Here is a 19282-nt window from a genome sequence, read left to right on the forward strand (position 1 = left end):
AAGTTTAAAAAATACAAAATTCTCATATTTTTTAAAAATAATTACAATTCCTAAGTTAAATAATATAAACAAAACCAATGATTAAATAACGCAATATATTTCATACCTAATTATACGGGGAGAAACGATAAAATGAAAGGAAAACTTATTAATCTAAATTAAAACACTTGAAAATTGTCGAACCGAAACTATAGTTAAAAAAGGCACTAGCATAAATATTAAAACCCGGAACAAGGCAAGATCAACGGAATTAAAAAAAAAAAAAAAAAAAAACCTAATGATAAAATTTATGAATAAAAAGAATTAATTTATTGAGTGCGAAATTTATCGCGAAAAGAAAAAAAATCAAACGTAGTGAAATCAGAAAAACAAAACTGCAATCTGCTTCATAAAATAAACCTATGTTTAAATTAATAAACAATTCTCCTTTTATTTTATTTTTTTTGTTGATAAAAACAAGATTTTTAATTACAGAAGATGTGATTCCACACCAAGAAAAACTTGCAATTGATACCGCACTTCCAAAGAATGAGAATTTATTCAAAAGAAAAAGATTTTATTTTTATTAGTCGATGTCAAATAAATATATTTTTCTCTTTTCTTTTTCTGTTCACTGATATGCATGCAATGCATTTTCCCCACCCCCCTCGTAAATCAAGCAGAAAACGAAATCAGCATGCCACACCCTTGAGTTTGATTGACGGCCTAAAGGAAAAAATAAAACATTCCTCCCTTCCCTGCCTTCAAGGTCATGGAGGAAATGACGTTTCTCTGGGTAAACGGGGAAAAAAGTTTTCCCCTTCCTTACATTTTCCTCTACTCAGCTTCAAGGATGAGTCCAATTTCAGCTTTTTTCGTTCTAGTTTAAAATAGTTCTAGTTTAAAATGGAGGGAAAATCGAGCAAAATTTTTCCCGGTTTTCTGGTTTCCCGGTTATCTGGATACCGGATAAATGGTTCTCTACTGTATTAAAATTATATTTGATTTTAAAATTATATTATACGATTATATTATAAAATTATATTATAAAATTATATTATAATATTCTTCCAAATTTAAAAATAAATTAATGTCCATAACTTTACAAAATTAAAAATAATTAAATAAACAACAATTTTGCGAAAACATTAAAGAACATAAGAATATTATTCAATAAAACTTTAGGTTGCTTTGAACTTTCGATTTCCTAGAAATGTACTTTTAAATCGTTACTTTTTTTGTCTAGTACTTGTACTTTTTACTCGCTACTTTTTAAAATAACAACTTTTTACTCGTTACTTTTTTAAAAAATACTTGTACTTTTACTCGTTACTTTTTAAAAGTAACGTTGCCATATATGATGATGAGTAATGAAAAAAATTAATCAAAGCAATTAAGGTGCTACTGAAATATTTATATCCTAATCTAATTTAATCGCTGCCGCAAGTTATTTATAAATTATTAAACAATATGCAAATCTAAATCTATGAAGTTGCAATCAATAACTCTACAACATGGTTAAAAACTGTAGCCATCAAAAGAAGTGTAAACAAAAGAAAGCAAAGTGTTAACAAATGTAAACAAAGATATGAATTTAGCTAATTAGATACGGAATTTGGCACATTTGATCCAGGAATTGTTACAAATAAAAAAACGTATTATAACATCAAAATCCTACTTATTTTATATGTACCTGTTAAGGAACAAAAACAGTGCAGATAAATAAAGCTTTTATTTACTTTATAGCAGCCACTTCCCCAATGTTGCCACTGGCGAACTTGCTGGCATGTTCTCTCTTCCCACATTTCCTTGTTGTGGTTGAAACATTTTGATCCTGGCCCATAATACTCAAGAGCAAAATTTTTTTCTGGTTCTAAGGAAAAAAGAACATTTTAAACATATAATTTTAAAATCAGGATTAAAATTTACAAAAAAAAAAATATGTATTTGTTGTTGTTCATTTACGTCGCACTAGAGTTGAACAATGGGCTATTTGCGATGGTCTGGGAAACATCCCTGAGGATGATCCGAAGACATGCCATCACAATTTTGATCCTCTGCAGAGGGGGTGGCACCTCCGCTTCGGTAGCCCGACGACCTGCATGTGAAGTCGAGCACTTTACGGTAGAACAGTTTAACGAGGTATATACAAAATGTATTTGCAAACAAACAAATGTTTTACCTTCTTTCAAAGGCGCTTTTGTAAAGAATCACAAATTACCATCGTTAGAACTTAATATATAAATAAATAAAAATAATAAATTCAGAAAAAAAGGTATTTAAGGTGTAATATGTAATAATATTTCCTGAAAAAAAGTATGGGGGATTGATTGAACTAAGTAGCAAACTTTAAGGCACAAGAACTAGTTATTTATAGTTATTGTTGTTATAACAGGAATGCAAGCATGTAGTATATTCTATAAAAAAAACATTAATTACTGATTGTATTTATAATCTAACTTACGTGGCATATTCTCTGAAAATTGGCACTGGGAGCCACGAACAACAATGTTGTTGGATTTCCATGTGAATTCCTAGAATTATAACAAAAATTAATAAAGTAATATTTTGTTTATTCATTTGTCTATTTATGTAATTTTATTTAAAATGTTGAAATAACTGCAACAAACAACTAAATGAATTATGTTTAAAAACCAATAAGTAAAGAAACTAAATATAATATAAGTAATATGAAAAAAAATTTTTACAACGTAAATTCAAATCATAAAATTATTAACAAAAAACTCCTGCATAGCACAAAAGAAAAAAAAACAATTAACAAAAGCAATAATGTTTATAAAATAATAGCTGTATACAATATGCAAATCCTGTAATTGCTAAGTTTAACTCTCATATGAACATTAAGAACTTGCACTCTTTTATAAATAAATAGGAAATGAACTCTTCTTACAAACATTATAAATGATACACTGATTCCTTGAGTGCATTTTCTCAAAATATGTATGTAACAATGAAGTTCCTAATTAAATTGTAAATATAAAAAAAATAATCAATTGCTCTCCTTTCCCTAAAAAATGCAAAATCAATTTTAAGCCTTCTTGAATTGGAAGAATACTGCGTACATCTTTTAACTTTGCAGATTTTTTAAACTAAATATAAGTATAGAATTTATTTGAAATGCAATGGCATTTGTTTATAAAAAAAAAAATTCCGATAACATTTATTTCAAATTAATTTTTAGAATAATTTAAAAACATTTAGAGTGATTTTAAAAACTTATGGTGTTCATACAGTATTTTAAAATATTTATCTCGATAATGATATTTTAAAAAGTATTTTCTCACTGTATCATAAATATTCATGTTTTACTCTAAATAACAAATGTACAATAACAACGAGTTCTAATATGAAAATGATGCAAATGGTATTACGGCGATTGTTGATGACAACGACAAATACAGAATACAATGATTTTACCAATACTATCGCCAATAATAATTATCAAATGCAATAAAAACAATAATTATCAACAATAACAGTAGCGCGTGCGTTGATTAATTTCATTTGTATCAATGAATACACTGAAGATTAGAAAAATAATACAAGTAGTTAAGTTGAAAAGTATAGTGATATTTCAATTTTTAATGATATATAACGATATTGAAATTCTTATATTGACCAGCATTAGAAATAACTAGCTGTATATACTATAACGTATGGAGATGTTTTCAATTTAGAGCAGAAAAGGAGTTAACGAGCAGAGCTTAAAATAATTTAGAGGCACAAAACTTTGCACTAAAAGTAAGATCAGTGCAAGACACTGATTCTTTGTATTGGTGCTCATGACTTACTCAAAATAAACATTTAACTCTCAAGCAGATAGAACCCTCTTTTGTTTATATACAAAATTAATAGTTAGAATTGAACTATTGAAGCCTATATTGAAAGAAATATATATGTGTATTGCAGGTAAAAGGTACTTATGTCCAGATTCTTCTTCTAGTACCCTCAATTTTCTCTGAATGTCATTTTTTGGCTGAATCTAGATCTTCGCTTAAGAAAATGTTTTCCAACCACCTGTTTCTGTAGAATTTACTAATTCTTCAAACTTCAGCTTGTTCAGATTTATTATATTTTTCATAAACTTCTCCAAACTTTAACTATAACTTCAATAACATTAAAAAATGGTCATAATGAATTACCTTCTACATACACACATTTTGTGATTTAACCCTATGCGGTCACACATCTACTTTCAACTCCAAAGCTTTTTTTACCGCTTCTGTTGCATGTCTGCTACCAGTCGACTCAGAAAAAACGAAACTGATCTCTTAGTGTAAAAGGATATAACTAAGTTAAAACTATATTCACTTTGGAGTCATACAAAATTCACAATATTTCACTAAATGTGTTATATTGCAATAGCGCTTTTCTTTTAGTATTTTGCATATTATGTTATTCCAATCAGTATGATAACTGTATATAAACTGCAAAAGGTTAAAAGTATACTTTGCATAAATACCATGGCCTTTTTTTAAACTATCAATACGATGCGATTTTTGATTGCAAACTGATAATTATCTTGATAAACAATGAAGTATATAAAGATAAAGTTCTCACTTGAATATATGGACAATAATCAGCCAGACTCACAGAACCTCCAAATCTGCCTATGTCGTGGTAGGATATTCCAGGTATTTGATCAAAATTCTAAAACATCAGACATTTCACCATTAAAAAACATAATTTTGACATTTCTCGCGGTTATAACCTTTTTAAAATGTATCAACTCACTTGAAAAATAGAGGGTAAGTCTCTGGTATACTCAATGAGATTACACAAAGCTACCGAATCTCTGCTGTCCGTACATTCTGTTTCGAGGGGATCTTTCTTTACTTTATCACAGTATGGATGAATGCTTTCCCCTCTGAAAATTTGCAGAAAAATGGTTACTTCCACACAAAAAAAAAAAAATAATAATATATAATTAATGCTGATAAATAAATAGGACTAATTGAAAGAAGAAATCAACATTTTTATAAAAAAGGAAGTTACACCAAGAAGCTAAAACCTATAAGTTTTTTTTCTTCTTTTGGTTGCTAAATGTCTAATTCTGAATTCTTTGCAATGAAAAATAATTTAGAGCTTCTTAATAAAAGGAAGAAAAAAATTCTTTCAGAAGTGATGTAAACAACATCATTGCAAACTTATAAAAGTATTGCAGAATATTAGAAGCACAATAGTGAACTTAGCCAATTTTTATCATATAAAGTTTCCAGTTTTTAATTTTCATAAATAATCCTACTAAGTAATAATAAACCAAAATCAATCATAAGAAATAAGTTTTTCAAGTGCAAAACTTGCTAGTTGCTCCAAATGCAAAACAGACAAAATGAGGAAAATGGGATAATAAAACATAAGGCAACTACAATTTTCTTGTAAAAGACTAAAATAATAAACAAATGAAATTTGAAAAAATAATATGCTGAAACTAAATCTGAGGTTAAAAAAAAAGCTTACATATAATGTTATTTTCCTTTTTATTAAAAAAAACCGAATGTCATTGGTTTTCTTGCCAGGACAACCCGATAAAAATTCTCTCATTCAATTGAAAGTGAATCAATATTAACAAGAAAAGTAAACCATTTTTGCCAATAACACGAAATCAAATTTTTAAAAAAATATTTAACAAGGATTCTTTGCTAGTAAAATAAATAAATAAATTCCTTTTCAGAGCAAAAATATTAATTTGATCCATTTTCATAGTTATAATGTGTTTGATTATAAAGTTATTAGACATTATATACTTTAATGGGACAATTTAAAAATAATAAATACCTGGCTCTTCTTGTATCTATCCAATCTTTACAACTTTTAAAGGCAAATTCACATCCTAATCCCTTTCCCCATTTTAATTCTTGAGCCATTGCATAATTAGGTACATACCAACTAGATAGAAAAATAAATATACAAAATTTACTGAAAATACAGAAGAAATTAATCACAGACAGAAGTATAAAAGTGTTACTATATTACGCATTTAATATGTTGATATTGTAGTTTAAAAAAATGCTGTGTCATACAAATGTTCTGTAATAAGCAAACTCTTACACTAACATAAAAATACTGAAGTTAAGAAAAACTGCAGTTTATGAACTGCAATAATACAGTTCAGAAATTTATAAGATCACAATATTGAATTTCTGAAAAGTTCAAGGTTGAATAATTAATAATGAAATGGCATTATTAACTTTATGGCACTATTAACCATATGCAGATTCACTAAATTATAAAGTCAAACACATTTCAAAACTAGTCAGTTAGAAATAATGCAACAAATCTTATTTTAAAAGGCATGAATTTATGAAACATACAAACAAAAGAAGTTTAGCAATACCATTTTTTAAAAAAAAAATTTACAATAGTTATTGTACTCATATCAGTTTTAAGTTATTTTTGCACTAATCTTATAATTACTGAGCATCGAAAAATCAATGGCAATGTTGTTAAACAGATGTACCAGCTAAAGCTTGACTGAGAGGTAATAATTACTTAAGAGATTTTGATGGCAATAATACATTATTAATAATTAACTTTTAAAAATGCAATGCTAATAAGATAATTAATTTATTTCTTTATACATCATTAAAAAACTAAAATTAAAAAAAAAAATATCTTGAAAAATAAAAAGATTCTTCAGAAAAAAATGAAGTTTTAAAAAAAATACATATTAGTTAAGTTAAAAATATTGAATAATGACCATTAAATTGTATGAAATTTTAAACTTAATTAACTTTATGAACTAAATTTCAAATATTTTATGTTATTTATGGCTGTTAATCAAATCAGACTGGACAGACAAGGACAAATATTTTACAGTTCGAGTTTTTGAGATACAAAAAAAGGGAACAAAAATATTCTATAATAAGAGGGACACTTTGGTTTGGTATTATAGAGAATCCACAAAAAAAATTTATGTTTACTATTCGACACAAGAAATGCTTAGAGAAAAAAAAATCCATCAATATCAACTCTGCAGTGAAATTCACATTTAAATTGCAATGATAAAAATACTACACTATATTAGAACGATACAAAAATACTACACTCAATTACTTTACACAGGTAAATCTTTAAATTAATGTTTCTCGATATAAGTTAAATGGGTTTAGTGTTTAAATTAAGTCAAATAAATTAAATAAAACCGTTTAAATCAGGAAAAAACAATTTATTTTCCCTTAACATATATTAACTCAAATTCCTACTTTTATTATTCCCACTTTTATTTGTCATATTTTACCGCAGTAACAGAATTTTTAGTGCCATTGTATTATCTATTATCGAAACCCATCATCAGAGATACCAAAACAAATCTAGAGTTCTAAGTAGTTTTTGTTCAGTATCATTAGGAATACCTAGAACAAAATTCATTAGACTAGGAAATTACATACTTGAAATCAACTAGTGTACTCGAAGTGAAACAATTTTAGTTACAAACAAATTCTTATTTTATTTTCCTAATGAAATTTTTTTTCTTCAAATTATTTGCAGATTACCAAAATAATCAGTACTGCAATTCGTTTTGCTGAATAATTTCTACTACTAGTCTTGTTGACACAATCAAATGCAAACTACAAGCACAAAGTTGCAACAAACATATGTTTTGTTTGTTAATAACAGTAACAAAAATTAAAAAATACTTTTAAAACGTTTAATACTTAAAAAACAATTAATTGTTGTGACATACCCTGTGTCTTCCATCAGAGCTAATGTTATTCTGGAATACACAGGGTTTTGTGTATGCGTCCCAGTCATTGCTTCATTCTAAAAACACATTTTTATTGTGATTATTATTTAACATATTTTTACAAAAACTTACTTTACATATGGTAATAAAAAAATCCATGCCACATACTGGACAATTAAAAATTATAATGAGTCATACAGTTTGAGGTTTCTTATGAATATGATAACGCTATTTTAATGCATTCATATCAGATAGGCATCTATACAAAATATATTTCGTTAATGAAATATCAATTATAAAGTGCCTGTGTCACTTGCAGGGTTTATGGGAAAATGGGCTCTCTTATTTTAAGTATTAATCTAAATGAAAAGAGACACAAGATTATAGATAAGATACATAACATCTAAATAAAGAAAATTAAATGTGAGTAAAACATTAATATCAAGAAAAACATTTTTTTAAAAAATTTTATTAATAAAATGTAGAGGGCGATCTTAGACATTATATGCAGGTGAAACTATGAGTATATGTCATCCTCAATAAGCAGAAATCTTCAAGTCCTCAATATTTCGGACAAATAAAGAAAATTTTCATGAGTTATCATTGGTTTAAATCAGGGTTGGGTTTTTGACGTCAAAAAGTGGTTTTTGACATGACAAGGGTATAATACTGGTTTAAACCGTCAAAAACCCGTCAAAAATGTCAAAAACTAAAGTTTGCCAAGAAAATATATAAACTTCAAAACTACCAACAGTTGCCATGCATTATATTGAAATTTAATTATACTATAGGTAATCGGCAGGTTTTAAAATATTTTTTAATTAAAATTAAGGTAAAATAACAGATTTAAAATCTCAGAAATTTATATTCAAATGCATGTGCAGAAAAATTTTGCCCAAAATTTTCTTAAATATTTATATTTTGAAGAAAAAAAAATTTTTTTTGATACTTAAGAAAATTAAAAGTTTATTACTATGCATTTTTGACATATAAGGAACATATAACTAATATTTATAAGGAACTTACAAGTTATGTTGTATAAATACAAACTTGATACAAGTGTATGAAAAAAAAATTTAATGTTATACCGAATATCTTTATTATCCAGTATGTAAATTTGAATTTAAAAGTAGTTATATTTGGGAATAATGATAAATATAATTCATATTGTTTATTATATTTATTTATAATTATTACACTTATCATCTTAAAACAATTTTTACCTCTTAATTTTTTCCCCCACTTGTATTAAGAATACAAATAATGCATATCTTGAAAGCAAGAAGTAATTATTCAACAGCTGAATATTTAGATATTCAACAAAACTATATAGTATTCAGCAAAATGAAATTCACAAGTATTTGGATAAACTAAATTTTCAGCATAGTAAATGAATAGGCTAAATATACTGTAAATCGACACTAACTACTCTGTGTATTTAACAGAAAGCACTTAAATTTGTATTGTCTTATGTTAAAAAGATTATTAAGAAGATTTAAAAGAATATTAAAAAGATTTTTCTTTAAAAGATGTCTAATGTACAAAACTGCTAATTTTTATCTTTAAAAATGTCTAATTTTTAGTATAATCTATACTATACACTAAATTTGGTTATAAATAAATTTCTTAATAATATCACTGCAGATTTTCAATAACACATGAAAATGAATACATAATATTACAAAAGATGTGAGCTTTCAAAAGTACAAGATTTTGGTTACGATTCAAAATATAAGTGTTTCTTCAAAATTTTAAATTTATTTTTTCTAGAACATATTTAGAAACACTATCCTTTATAAAAAATATATAAATTTTATGTATTAATTAAATTTCACATCTGAATATAGGTTTTTGACATTTTTGACATTTTTGACAGTGAGGTTTTTGACGTGACGGTTTAAACCATGGTTTAAACTGTCAAAAACTGTCACATGTCAAAAACCTGCCAACCCTGGTTTAAATTCTTTACAGTTAAAAACAAGAAAGAGATAAAAATTGCTTATTTTTTTGTAGGCCATGTGGCACATTTAAGAAAAAAAAATTTCAATTGTGAAATGTAGAGAACTACTGAAATTGTGAAATTGAATTTTGTCCACCTCAAACATTGTGCCCCTGCTATGTCCATGATATAAAACCGAAATGTAAGACCCCTTGGCAAGTATACGGTTTGAGAGACTCAGAATAAAATTTTGCATATAAGTATTATATGCTTAAGACTAGTGTTAAAGTAAATTATCCAGTTTTCATGGTTATGACTACAGTGACAGAATAACTAAAGGCAACAAGTACTAATCTCATCTATGCGTGATTCTCACATTATAAAAATAAAATGAAACTAGAACCAAATTTTCAAAGCAAATAGTGGTGAATCTAAACTAAAAGGTGCAACATACAAATCTCGATGTTTTCCCCAACTTCCTGTTGTCTATAGAACACATTTAATAGAGCTAAATTGTTGACGTCTCAAAAACTTATAGCATTATATTTTATAGATATTTTCCTGATGCCACAAAACGTAGGTGTTACCATTTCTGTCATAGTAATCATAACTAAGATAGTTGGAAAATACTTTTTTAAAAAGTTCATAGTAGTAGTAACTCTTTACACAAAACTACATTTTGTTTTCTGGTATGTTGTTGGGTCTTGTTGGTATTCTTGCCAAGGAATCATACATTAGTAAAATTATTTCATTATCACAGCAAATTAAGATTTTTTAATCTCACTTTATAAGTGTTCAATAAATGCTTGAAAAATTAAATTATACATACTGCATTCAAAACTGAAATGTATGTAACAGATGCTCTTTTATTTGGGTTTAAGACAAAAGAGTAGTACAGTAGAGTCCCGATTATCCGAGTTACTGTGGACCACGACTAACTCGGATAACTGAAAAACTCCGTTAAAACGAAGAGTATAAAAAAAGAAAGGAAAAGAGTTGGTATAAATGTAATATATTTAAGAAATATAAAATTTATACGAGTATACCACATACAATTCCTATTATTATTAAAAAGCTTACTTGAAAAAACTTAAAAAGTATACTTTGCAAGAATTAAAGAGTTTTTACTTAAAAAAAGTCCTTAATCGTTTATTGTTTGACATAACTTTGGTGCTTTTCTGCAGCAATGTTTCGCCATTTTTTAGGGATAACAGGAAGGCTGGCGTCGCCTCTTTTTGTTGTTCTATGTATTCAGTAGCATTTTCGACAGCTTCAAGTTCATCTGTGTGAGAGATTTTTATTTGTTGATTTTCATCGTCACTGTCTTCATCATCTTCGCTAGGTTCATTTTCATTATTGACGATATAAATGATCATTTCATGGGATCAAGTTGTTAGATTTAGTTTTCCCGAGTGTTTGGAAGGTAAAATTCAGATTTATTTTTCGGCGGTATTTTTAAAAATAAAAAATAAACTAGAACAAAAAAACCTTCAAATATTTGATAGCTCGGTTAAAGCGGAAACTCGGATAACCGGGGCTCGGATTATCGAGACTCTACTGTAATTAGAAATTAAAAGATAGATGATTGACGCACTTGATCAAGACATTTTTATTTTAAGAGCTAATTAAATTTCTTATCTTCCTTCTATGCTGCACTTCAACTTTTGTGGGACTAGCAAAGACTCAAATAAAAAAGGTGGGGGAAAATCTGGGTAAGTACTCCATCTTACTCCGAGCAAAGAGCTTATGAAAACGTAACAGAACAGAACAGAACTGTTAGTGAACAAAATCTTTATTGTTTGTTAAGATATAAATCTTTGGTAAACATATAGTAAGCTGAACTAAAAATAATTTTTTTAACTGTAATGACCTATAAATAAGGCAAGTTTAAAAAAAAGAACATTAGAGAGTTGACACTAGTAAAACAAACTTATCTACACAGACACTGTGAACTAATCAACAACATGCCAGCATGGTGGGTCCTTCTTCTTGACTAGTAAAGTGTAATTCTTAGTTTGTCTGCTAAAAAACAAGCTAATTTTGACACAATCGAGGTACTGGATCTTGCCCCAATCCCCCCTCCATATACATAAACAAACCAATTATGTATATAAACAAACCAAGATATACATAAGTGTTATGCTAATTACAAAATTTCACAAATTTAAAATCTTAAAAACATTTGCTCAATTCTTAAGAAAGGAGTAAAAATAATGAATTCAATAAGTTCATTGCACAGAAGTGCCAAATTATGCAACTCACCTCAAAAAGACGTTTCTCCCAATGTGTCAGTACAGTTCCATCTTCACCTTGATCTTCTAGTTCAGCTCCTTCTAAATAATCACAGTTAAAGTGCCGTCTTACTTCTTCCTGAAAAAAAAAAAGATATACCATTTAAGCGTATTAATTTATTAATAAAATCACATGTAATTAAGACATGCATGTTATCTTCGTATTTTAAAAAAAAGTGGTTACTGTTTAGGTAAACAAATACTTGTCAGAATCTGACACCATATTAACCAACATCTTAGCTTTAAAAAATCAAAAAACATAACACTTCAAAAAGTATTAAAAATTTCAGAGACTTCTGAACTAAAAGAAGAAGGGAAGGAGTTTCATTCCATACTATCACATGGGACGAGACATGGGTCAATCATTCTATTCTGAAATAAAAAAGCGAATAAAAATGATGAAGTCTACAAAATCAATTTCAAAACCAGTCTCTAACGAGGAAAGTTATCATGTGATTTATATATTTTTTCTTTCATACAGTTACGTTTCATTCAGGAGCCACAAAACCCTGTTGCCATTACCCCTCTTCATTAGTTCAGGCTCATACATTAGTTCAGGAAAATTTCAAATTCTGTACATACTTGGTTTTACTTTTATCAGAATCACTATAAGAATTACCAGTAGCTAGAGTCCACAAAAGCTGCCCACTAAAATGAGGAATGTCTATCAGAAATTTCTTATATCCGCATGATAACATTAGGCTTCAGATTTTAATTTTGTTTTGGGATTCTGAGACAAATATTTGAAACTGAAATTAGAAACCTCCCAACACACTTCCAAAAGTTTAGATTTATCTCTCTGTACTATTTTTGGGTACCAAAAAGAAACTGATAACAGAAAAATGATTTCAAAGCAATGTCAAAGTTAAGGGATATAACCACACATATCCTCAATTTTTTTTTAATGAAAAATAACTAAAGTATATTTTAACAAAATTAATTATTAGCAAAAGTGGATTAAAGGAGATGGTGGCTATGCAGAAAAAAAACTGAAAGTTTCATTTGTGTACAATATTAATCAACAAACACTTAAAAATTATTAATATTTGAATTATCTTTGTAGATATGAAAAATTTGTAAATAAGAAGCATTTTTAGAAACTTAGCATTTACAAAAGCAATAAAATATTCATCATAAGGGATAATTAAAAATAGACAAGTTTGATTAAAACAGAATGTAGGTAACTCAAGATTTAAAACAAAATTAAGCAGAAACTATGTGCATATTCATTTTTTATAAATTGACTTTTAAAAAGAACTTATCAATAGAGATGAGAATAAAGTATCCAAAGTAAGAATATAAAAATTTATTTAAACGTGTTTGATGGGGCTAAAAATAATACCTGGACACGAGGTGTCACTACGATCTTGACAGTTTTTTTTGTCAAGTTTCCTCTGACTTTCCAATCTCTTCTTTCCACCTCTCGAATAACTCTATCACTCCATTGATGGGCTTGAATTCTGGAATTAGTTACAATTTTTTATATATACAATAAATTTAAATCACAATAAATTTTAAATTCTGAAGCACCATGAATATAAATGGCAGTGTGAGTAGAGGTGCTCTGAGCTTCTATGTTTGGAAGGCGGGAGATTTCTATTTTGTTGAATGAAATTCCTAATTAGACCAAATAAATATACTAAGATATAATAAAGAAACTTCAACATTCACACTAGGAAACTTTTTAGATAATTAAACTACAAATAAGTATAATTTAAGAACATGATTTGTATAACATAAACTAACAAGAATATATTTTAAAATCTAATCGATAATACAGGGCTGCCAACTACTATGCTTTTTGCAAAATATTTCATGGTGTGGTAGACAATCTAAAACATAAGCTCTAAGAATTTTGGTTATGTTAGCCAACATTTTAAAAGTTTCACAAAATAAACTAGAACTACATAGCTTTTAAAATTTTTTTTAGCCATTCGTATGTAGTGACGCGGAAAATAACTATAAATAAAATTTACTAAATAAACAATCATTAATTCATTCTTTGCCTACCACTAGGTTAACAGTTCAGTTAAGGACAGTATATTTTAAAATAGGACATGTTGAGAATTAAGAGTTTGTAAGAATTAATTTTACAAATTTGCAAATTAAAACATATATTTTTTGGAAATAAATAATTTCTGCAAATTTTATTTCATAATAGGGCACTTTACAGTAAGTGGAGCTATAATTTTTTCCCAGAATATTGGCAGTCCAGACTCAAGTATGTATATGAAAATATGGTTACATGTTTAACATTACAAAGAGCAATTTAAAGATGAATTTTTCAAATTTGCAACACATTAAACCTTTATCTTATTGGTGAAATATTTTTTTGCAAATCTTAAACTAAGAGCATGGTATCCTCATGAAATGTAATAGGTACTTTTTAAAATAATAGCTTGTGAAGAAAATATTCAGCTTGTTTTTGAACAATTCCTTTTAACACTTAATTTTTTTTTCCAATTAAAAAAAAAAAAAAAAAAAACTTATGATTTGGTTGCTTTGAATTAAAAACTAAAGAGTATCCGGATAAAATAAAACATTAGCAGTGCAAATGTCTAAAAGAAGATACATAAGTTTAGAAGTTATGCATAGTAATACTAAGTTTACAATTTTATAATATTAGTTACCTATTTTTACTAGTTCTACTCATAGTTTAATGTTCGAACACATACTCAATAAAATACACATATTATGAACAACTTTATTTTCTGGTATATCGCTAGCCTGCGTGTAGTAGATAACTGGAGTTATATTGAAGTTTTGTCTCCCTCCCTAAAAATACCGAAAGCTTTTGAATTGTAACAGTTTGTGAATGGTTTGAATTCCATTATTGGTAAATTTTAATCATATTTCTTTACTTGGAAAAAAATAAAAATTTATAATAATGAAGATTTTGTTTCCTGCATCATATAAAGTGCATTGTATGAGAATAATCAAACAATTTATACTTACACTTTGTTCACCATAGGTTTTCCATTGCTGCCCCGCCGTGTCAAAGGTCTCCCATCTTTGTCTCTAAAATAAGCATATAAGCTAACAGAAAAACCCTAGGAACAATAAAATGTTATGAAGCAATTTGTAACAAAATATAATCAAGCAAGAAAAAAATAATGAATCCCATATAAGAATCAAATATGTATAAAATCAAAATAAGGTATTTGGGTAAATAATAAACTCGAAAAGTTTTATAAATTTAACGAGTAACAATATATTTTTGAAAGAAACTAGGCTGAATTTCTAATTTAAAGAAGGACTCATAGTGTAGTTTTCAGAGTTTTAGAGAAGATTAAAGTATTACTAGAAGTGAAATTTTTTTTTTAATCAAGCAGTTTTTTTAATAAAAAATACAGATTCTTAGAATGTGAAAATCCCCTATCTATAAATTGCAATAAAAATGAGTGAAAACCTTATAAAGCAGTAAATTTAGATTTTCGCCTGAGGGGAATGTGACAAAAAGTACTAAATAAGAACTTCAATGAAGTATAATTCTTGGCTCAAGACATTTTTCCTTATGAGAAAATAACATGCAACTAGAAAGAGGGTTTTTTTATAGTAGTTAAGCTCTGCTACATCAATTTATTAAGAGGATGATTTAAAAACAAATTATCTTTTTTTGTTTTGTTAAACTTTTAACAAAAATAAATAAAAATATATTTGACTTTTAAAATTTTAAAAGACTATTTCAAAGAGAAGTGGATAATAATTACCAAATACTTTTCAATAATTACTGAAAATATTTGAAACAAGGATAAAAAATGAAACTAATTTTTGATTTCAATTGTTATAACATCATTTAATGAGATTCATGCTGTAATAAGTTTCTTAATTATAATTTTCTTTAGTTCGTTTTTTTCTATTCTCTAATTTTTATAACAAATTTTAACTTATTTAGCAAGCAAAAAATAAAGCTGAAAATGTTCTGAACACTTAAACATCAATAGATAAGTAAAACTGATATACTCACTAAAGCATGAAGAATTTCATGTTTAACAGTAGATAAAAGAGTATCTAAATCTTGAGGCTTTGTAGATATAGAGTTTGGGCATAAGTTTGCATGGCCAGCAATCGGTCTGAAATGAAAAAAAAAATTTATTTGAGTCAAAGAATAAACAACTCTTCAGACTAATAAGAGCTCATATTTGAGAAAATTAAAATATATTCATTTAAGCAAAAACTAGTTACATCTAATTTTACAAGAACTAATTTTATATTACTACTAGAGCTAGTTACTTGCAAAAAAACTAGTTACCTAATTTTTACTGAATTTAACTTGATTCTTTTACTATTGATCATTTCATCTTTTAAAACTGAACAAAGCAATAACAAGAGAAAAATTCAACAGAAGTAAGAAAGAAACAATTTTTGCTTTACTGCTAGCATATGTTCAATAAACAGAACCATTCAGAACAAGTTGAGTCAGTTTGGGAGAAAGATATAACACCCATGGGGAATGAATGTTCTGATTCTTTTTCTTTTACCCATATTATTTACATTATCAACATCAATATTGCACTGAATTGTATTGGAATTCAGAAATGACACCTTAATCATTTCCAATAAATCCATTTTTACTGAATTTAACTTGATTCTTTTACTACTGATCATTTGATCCTTTAGAGCTGAATAAAGCATAAACAAGAAAAAAATTAACTGCAACTAAGGAAGAAATAATTTTTGCTATACTGCCAGCAATCTATGTTCAAAAAATAAAGCGATTCAGAACAAGCTGAGTCAGTTTGAGAGAAAGATATAACACCCATGGAGAATGAATGTTCTGATTTGTTTTCTTTTACCTGTATTATATATATTGTTAACATCAATAATGCACTGAATTGCATTAGAGTTCAGAAATGAAAGGATTCAACTAAAATGTATGTATCGAGCTTTTCCATTAATTTGGAATCAATCAAGTTCTGAATGAGCTTTAAGTTTAAAATTTACTGTTAAAGTTTGTGATAAAGAAATATTTATTGGAAAATTAAGTTAAAAATTCAAGAACTACAGAAGTTAAAAACTCCTTAACTTGTGAAGATAAAACTAATCTTATCGAGACACCAAAGTAGTATAGAAATCCAACAAAAAAAAAATTAAAAAAAAGAAGAAAGATTTGGGGAAATACGGAATACCTTCCAATACTATTTTGATGATATTAAGAGATATGTTATTGAAAATATTAGTAGATGATATGAAACTGTGAACCAATGGTCAAAAAGATAGAAGATGTGTGAACTTTCCAAAGTGGAATAAGAATAAGCTATTTTTGAATGGTTCCAGTTTAGAAGTTGAAAAGATCTATAATGTTTATGCATTAATTAAATATCTGAATATTATAATTAATATTTTAAAGTCAAAAATCAAAACTAATGTTAATTTGAACTTCCTGTGTTTAGTCGGTCCAATCATATTCCAATTGACTGTATGCAAGGTGATTCAAAATTATTGTTCCAAAATCTACATGTAGGCCAGGAAAATGATAATAGGGAATAACCATAAAGGAATATGTAGTTGTTAACAGAATGCAGACAGGCTATAAAACCACAAATCATTGAAACTTACATTCTTATAAGCCTCTGTTAGTCAATGTGAGGCATGCATTACAGCTGCAATTTTTGAACACCTACTTCAAAACTTTTTTTAAAAGAAAAGTGTTGCGTTCAGTTATTTTTGGATATTAAATTATCATTTTTGACAGGCCTAGCATTTTTCAGTCTCTAACTTGAGCACAAGTAGTGTATCTGCTTTGCATTTGCAACCATACATTCCTCTATGATTCTTTTGAGGAATATTTCTGAGTCTTTATTTATACATTTTTATCAATCATACATTATTCTTTTTGTTACCTTCTATGAATAATCTCAATTAGATCAAATTCTACTGATATCTGCTTGCAAAAATGCATGCAGTTTCAGTATTTTTAAGTTATTAATATATATGCATTTAAAATTTACTTCAATTTCAATCCTCCATACATATTTATGGACCATACATTATTTTTTTGTTGCCTTCTAATGAATAATTTCAATTTGATTAAATTCTACTGATAACTGCTTGCATAAATGCATGCAATTTTTAAGTTATTAACATATATGCATTTAAAATTTACTTTAATTTCCTATGATCAAAAATCATATTAAGAAAAGGGGAAAAAACATAAATTCAAATGATACATAATGGGAAATTAAAAAAAAAAAAAAACAGCTTTAAAATAATATTTTAAAAATATCAGAATATTTTTAAAAAATTAGAAAATACTTGATTCCCTACTTAATTTATTCATTTAATGTATTCAAGCATTCATCATTTAAAATACAACACTGTTAATTTTTAATTAAATTATAATACATAATATAATAAAAATAATTTACAAACCTATCTAATGCTGTTTCTTGCTGACAATGAGCAGCATATGCTACAGTTTGTCCCTTATGGCAGCGGTCAGTCTGCATAGCAGATACATAAAATACAAAATCTGCATCTTTGATTCCAGAATTATTTCCAGGAGATGAAGATTTGCAAAAGGGTCCTGTTGCACTGTACACACAACAAGGCTAACAATATAACAATAATTGTTTCATAAGTATACTAATCAAATATATATTTATGTCAAAAATAAAGTATCGAACACAGTTTCTGAAACATATACTACATTTCATATACTAGGCAGATTAGTGCATATCAACTCTGATTTATAGAAAACAAAATCGTTAAACATTTTTGAATTTTTTCTTTTCAAAACATATTAAATTCTTATTAATTAGAAAGACTTGAAATTATTTCCTTTTTTTTACATTGCTTGTAAAAATTTTATTCGGCTCTACAAAAGAAACGTTTATACCTTTTCTTTTAAGTAATTTTTTGACCTGATGTTCTTCAAGAACGACAGCATGAACTGTTTAATCACTTTTTTTCATTAATTTAGCACATGCAAAATGGGTAAAAATGAATTTTCATCAATCAAATAATATAAAAAACTAATTTAACTTTATAAAATACTTATTGCAATTTACATAAAGTATAATACAAAATAAAAATTATTAATTCAGATACCACTATGTTCAGTAAAAATCATAGCAAACTAAAGTTTGCTGATTCTAAATTAAGTCAAGTACCTAACCAAAAATTATCTTATTTTAATTTTGTTTCAAGTTAGCTAAAAACTATTCTAAAATGATTTAACATAGAAAGCAAAACAATAATTAATGTTAAAATTATATTTTTAAAGTTGTTTGATCAAAGTAGGACTGTCATAAAAATTATAAGTTTAAAAACCAATACGAATTAGATGCTAGACCAAATTTGAATTGGTAATAATAACACAGAAATCAGGTAAATTGACATGGAATTAGAATGTAATAAAATATC

General features: G+C 27.0%; 1 protein-coding gene across 3 annotated transcripts in view; it reads right to left on the reverse strand.

The window, feature by feature from the left end:
• Positions 1-19282, reverse strand: part of Invadolysin (leishmanolysin-like peptidase, invadolysin) — a 205456-nt gene that overhangs the window by 4597 nt on the left and 181577 nt on the right. For all 3 annotated transcript variants that reach the window (XM_087163711.1, XM_071179858.2, XM_087163715.1), the window contains exons 6-16: positions 18290-18468; positions 15885-15990; positions 14873-14967; positions 13260-13377; positions 11889-11996; positions 7688-7764; positions 5779-5889; positions 4735-4867; positions 4561-4650; positions 2444-2513; positions 1719-1852 (exon numbers count right to left, since the gene is read on the reverse strand). In XM_087163711.1, the coding sequence (XP_087019837.1) occupies positions 1719-1852; positions 2444-2513; positions 4561-4650; positions 4735-4867; positions 5779-5889; positions 7688-7764; positions 11889-11996; positions 13260-13377; positions 14873-14967; positions 15885-15990; positions 18290-18468 (1221 nt within the window). The remainder of the gene's footprint in view (positions 1-1718; positions 1853-2443; positions 2514-4560; positions 4651-4734; positions 4868-5778; positions 5890-7687; positions 7765-11888; positions 11997-13259; positions 13378-14872; positions 14968-15884; positions 15991-18289; positions 18469-19282) is intronic.

Source organism: Parasteatoda tepidariorum, chromosome 1, assembly GCF_982258835.1.
Source record: "Parasteatoda tepidariorum strain Cologne lab strain chromosome 1, Ptep-v5.0, whole genome shotgun sequence".
Classification (NCBI taxonomy): Eukaryota; Metazoa; Arthropoda; class Arachnida; order Araneae; family Theridiidae; genus Parasteatoda; species Parasteatoda tepidariorum.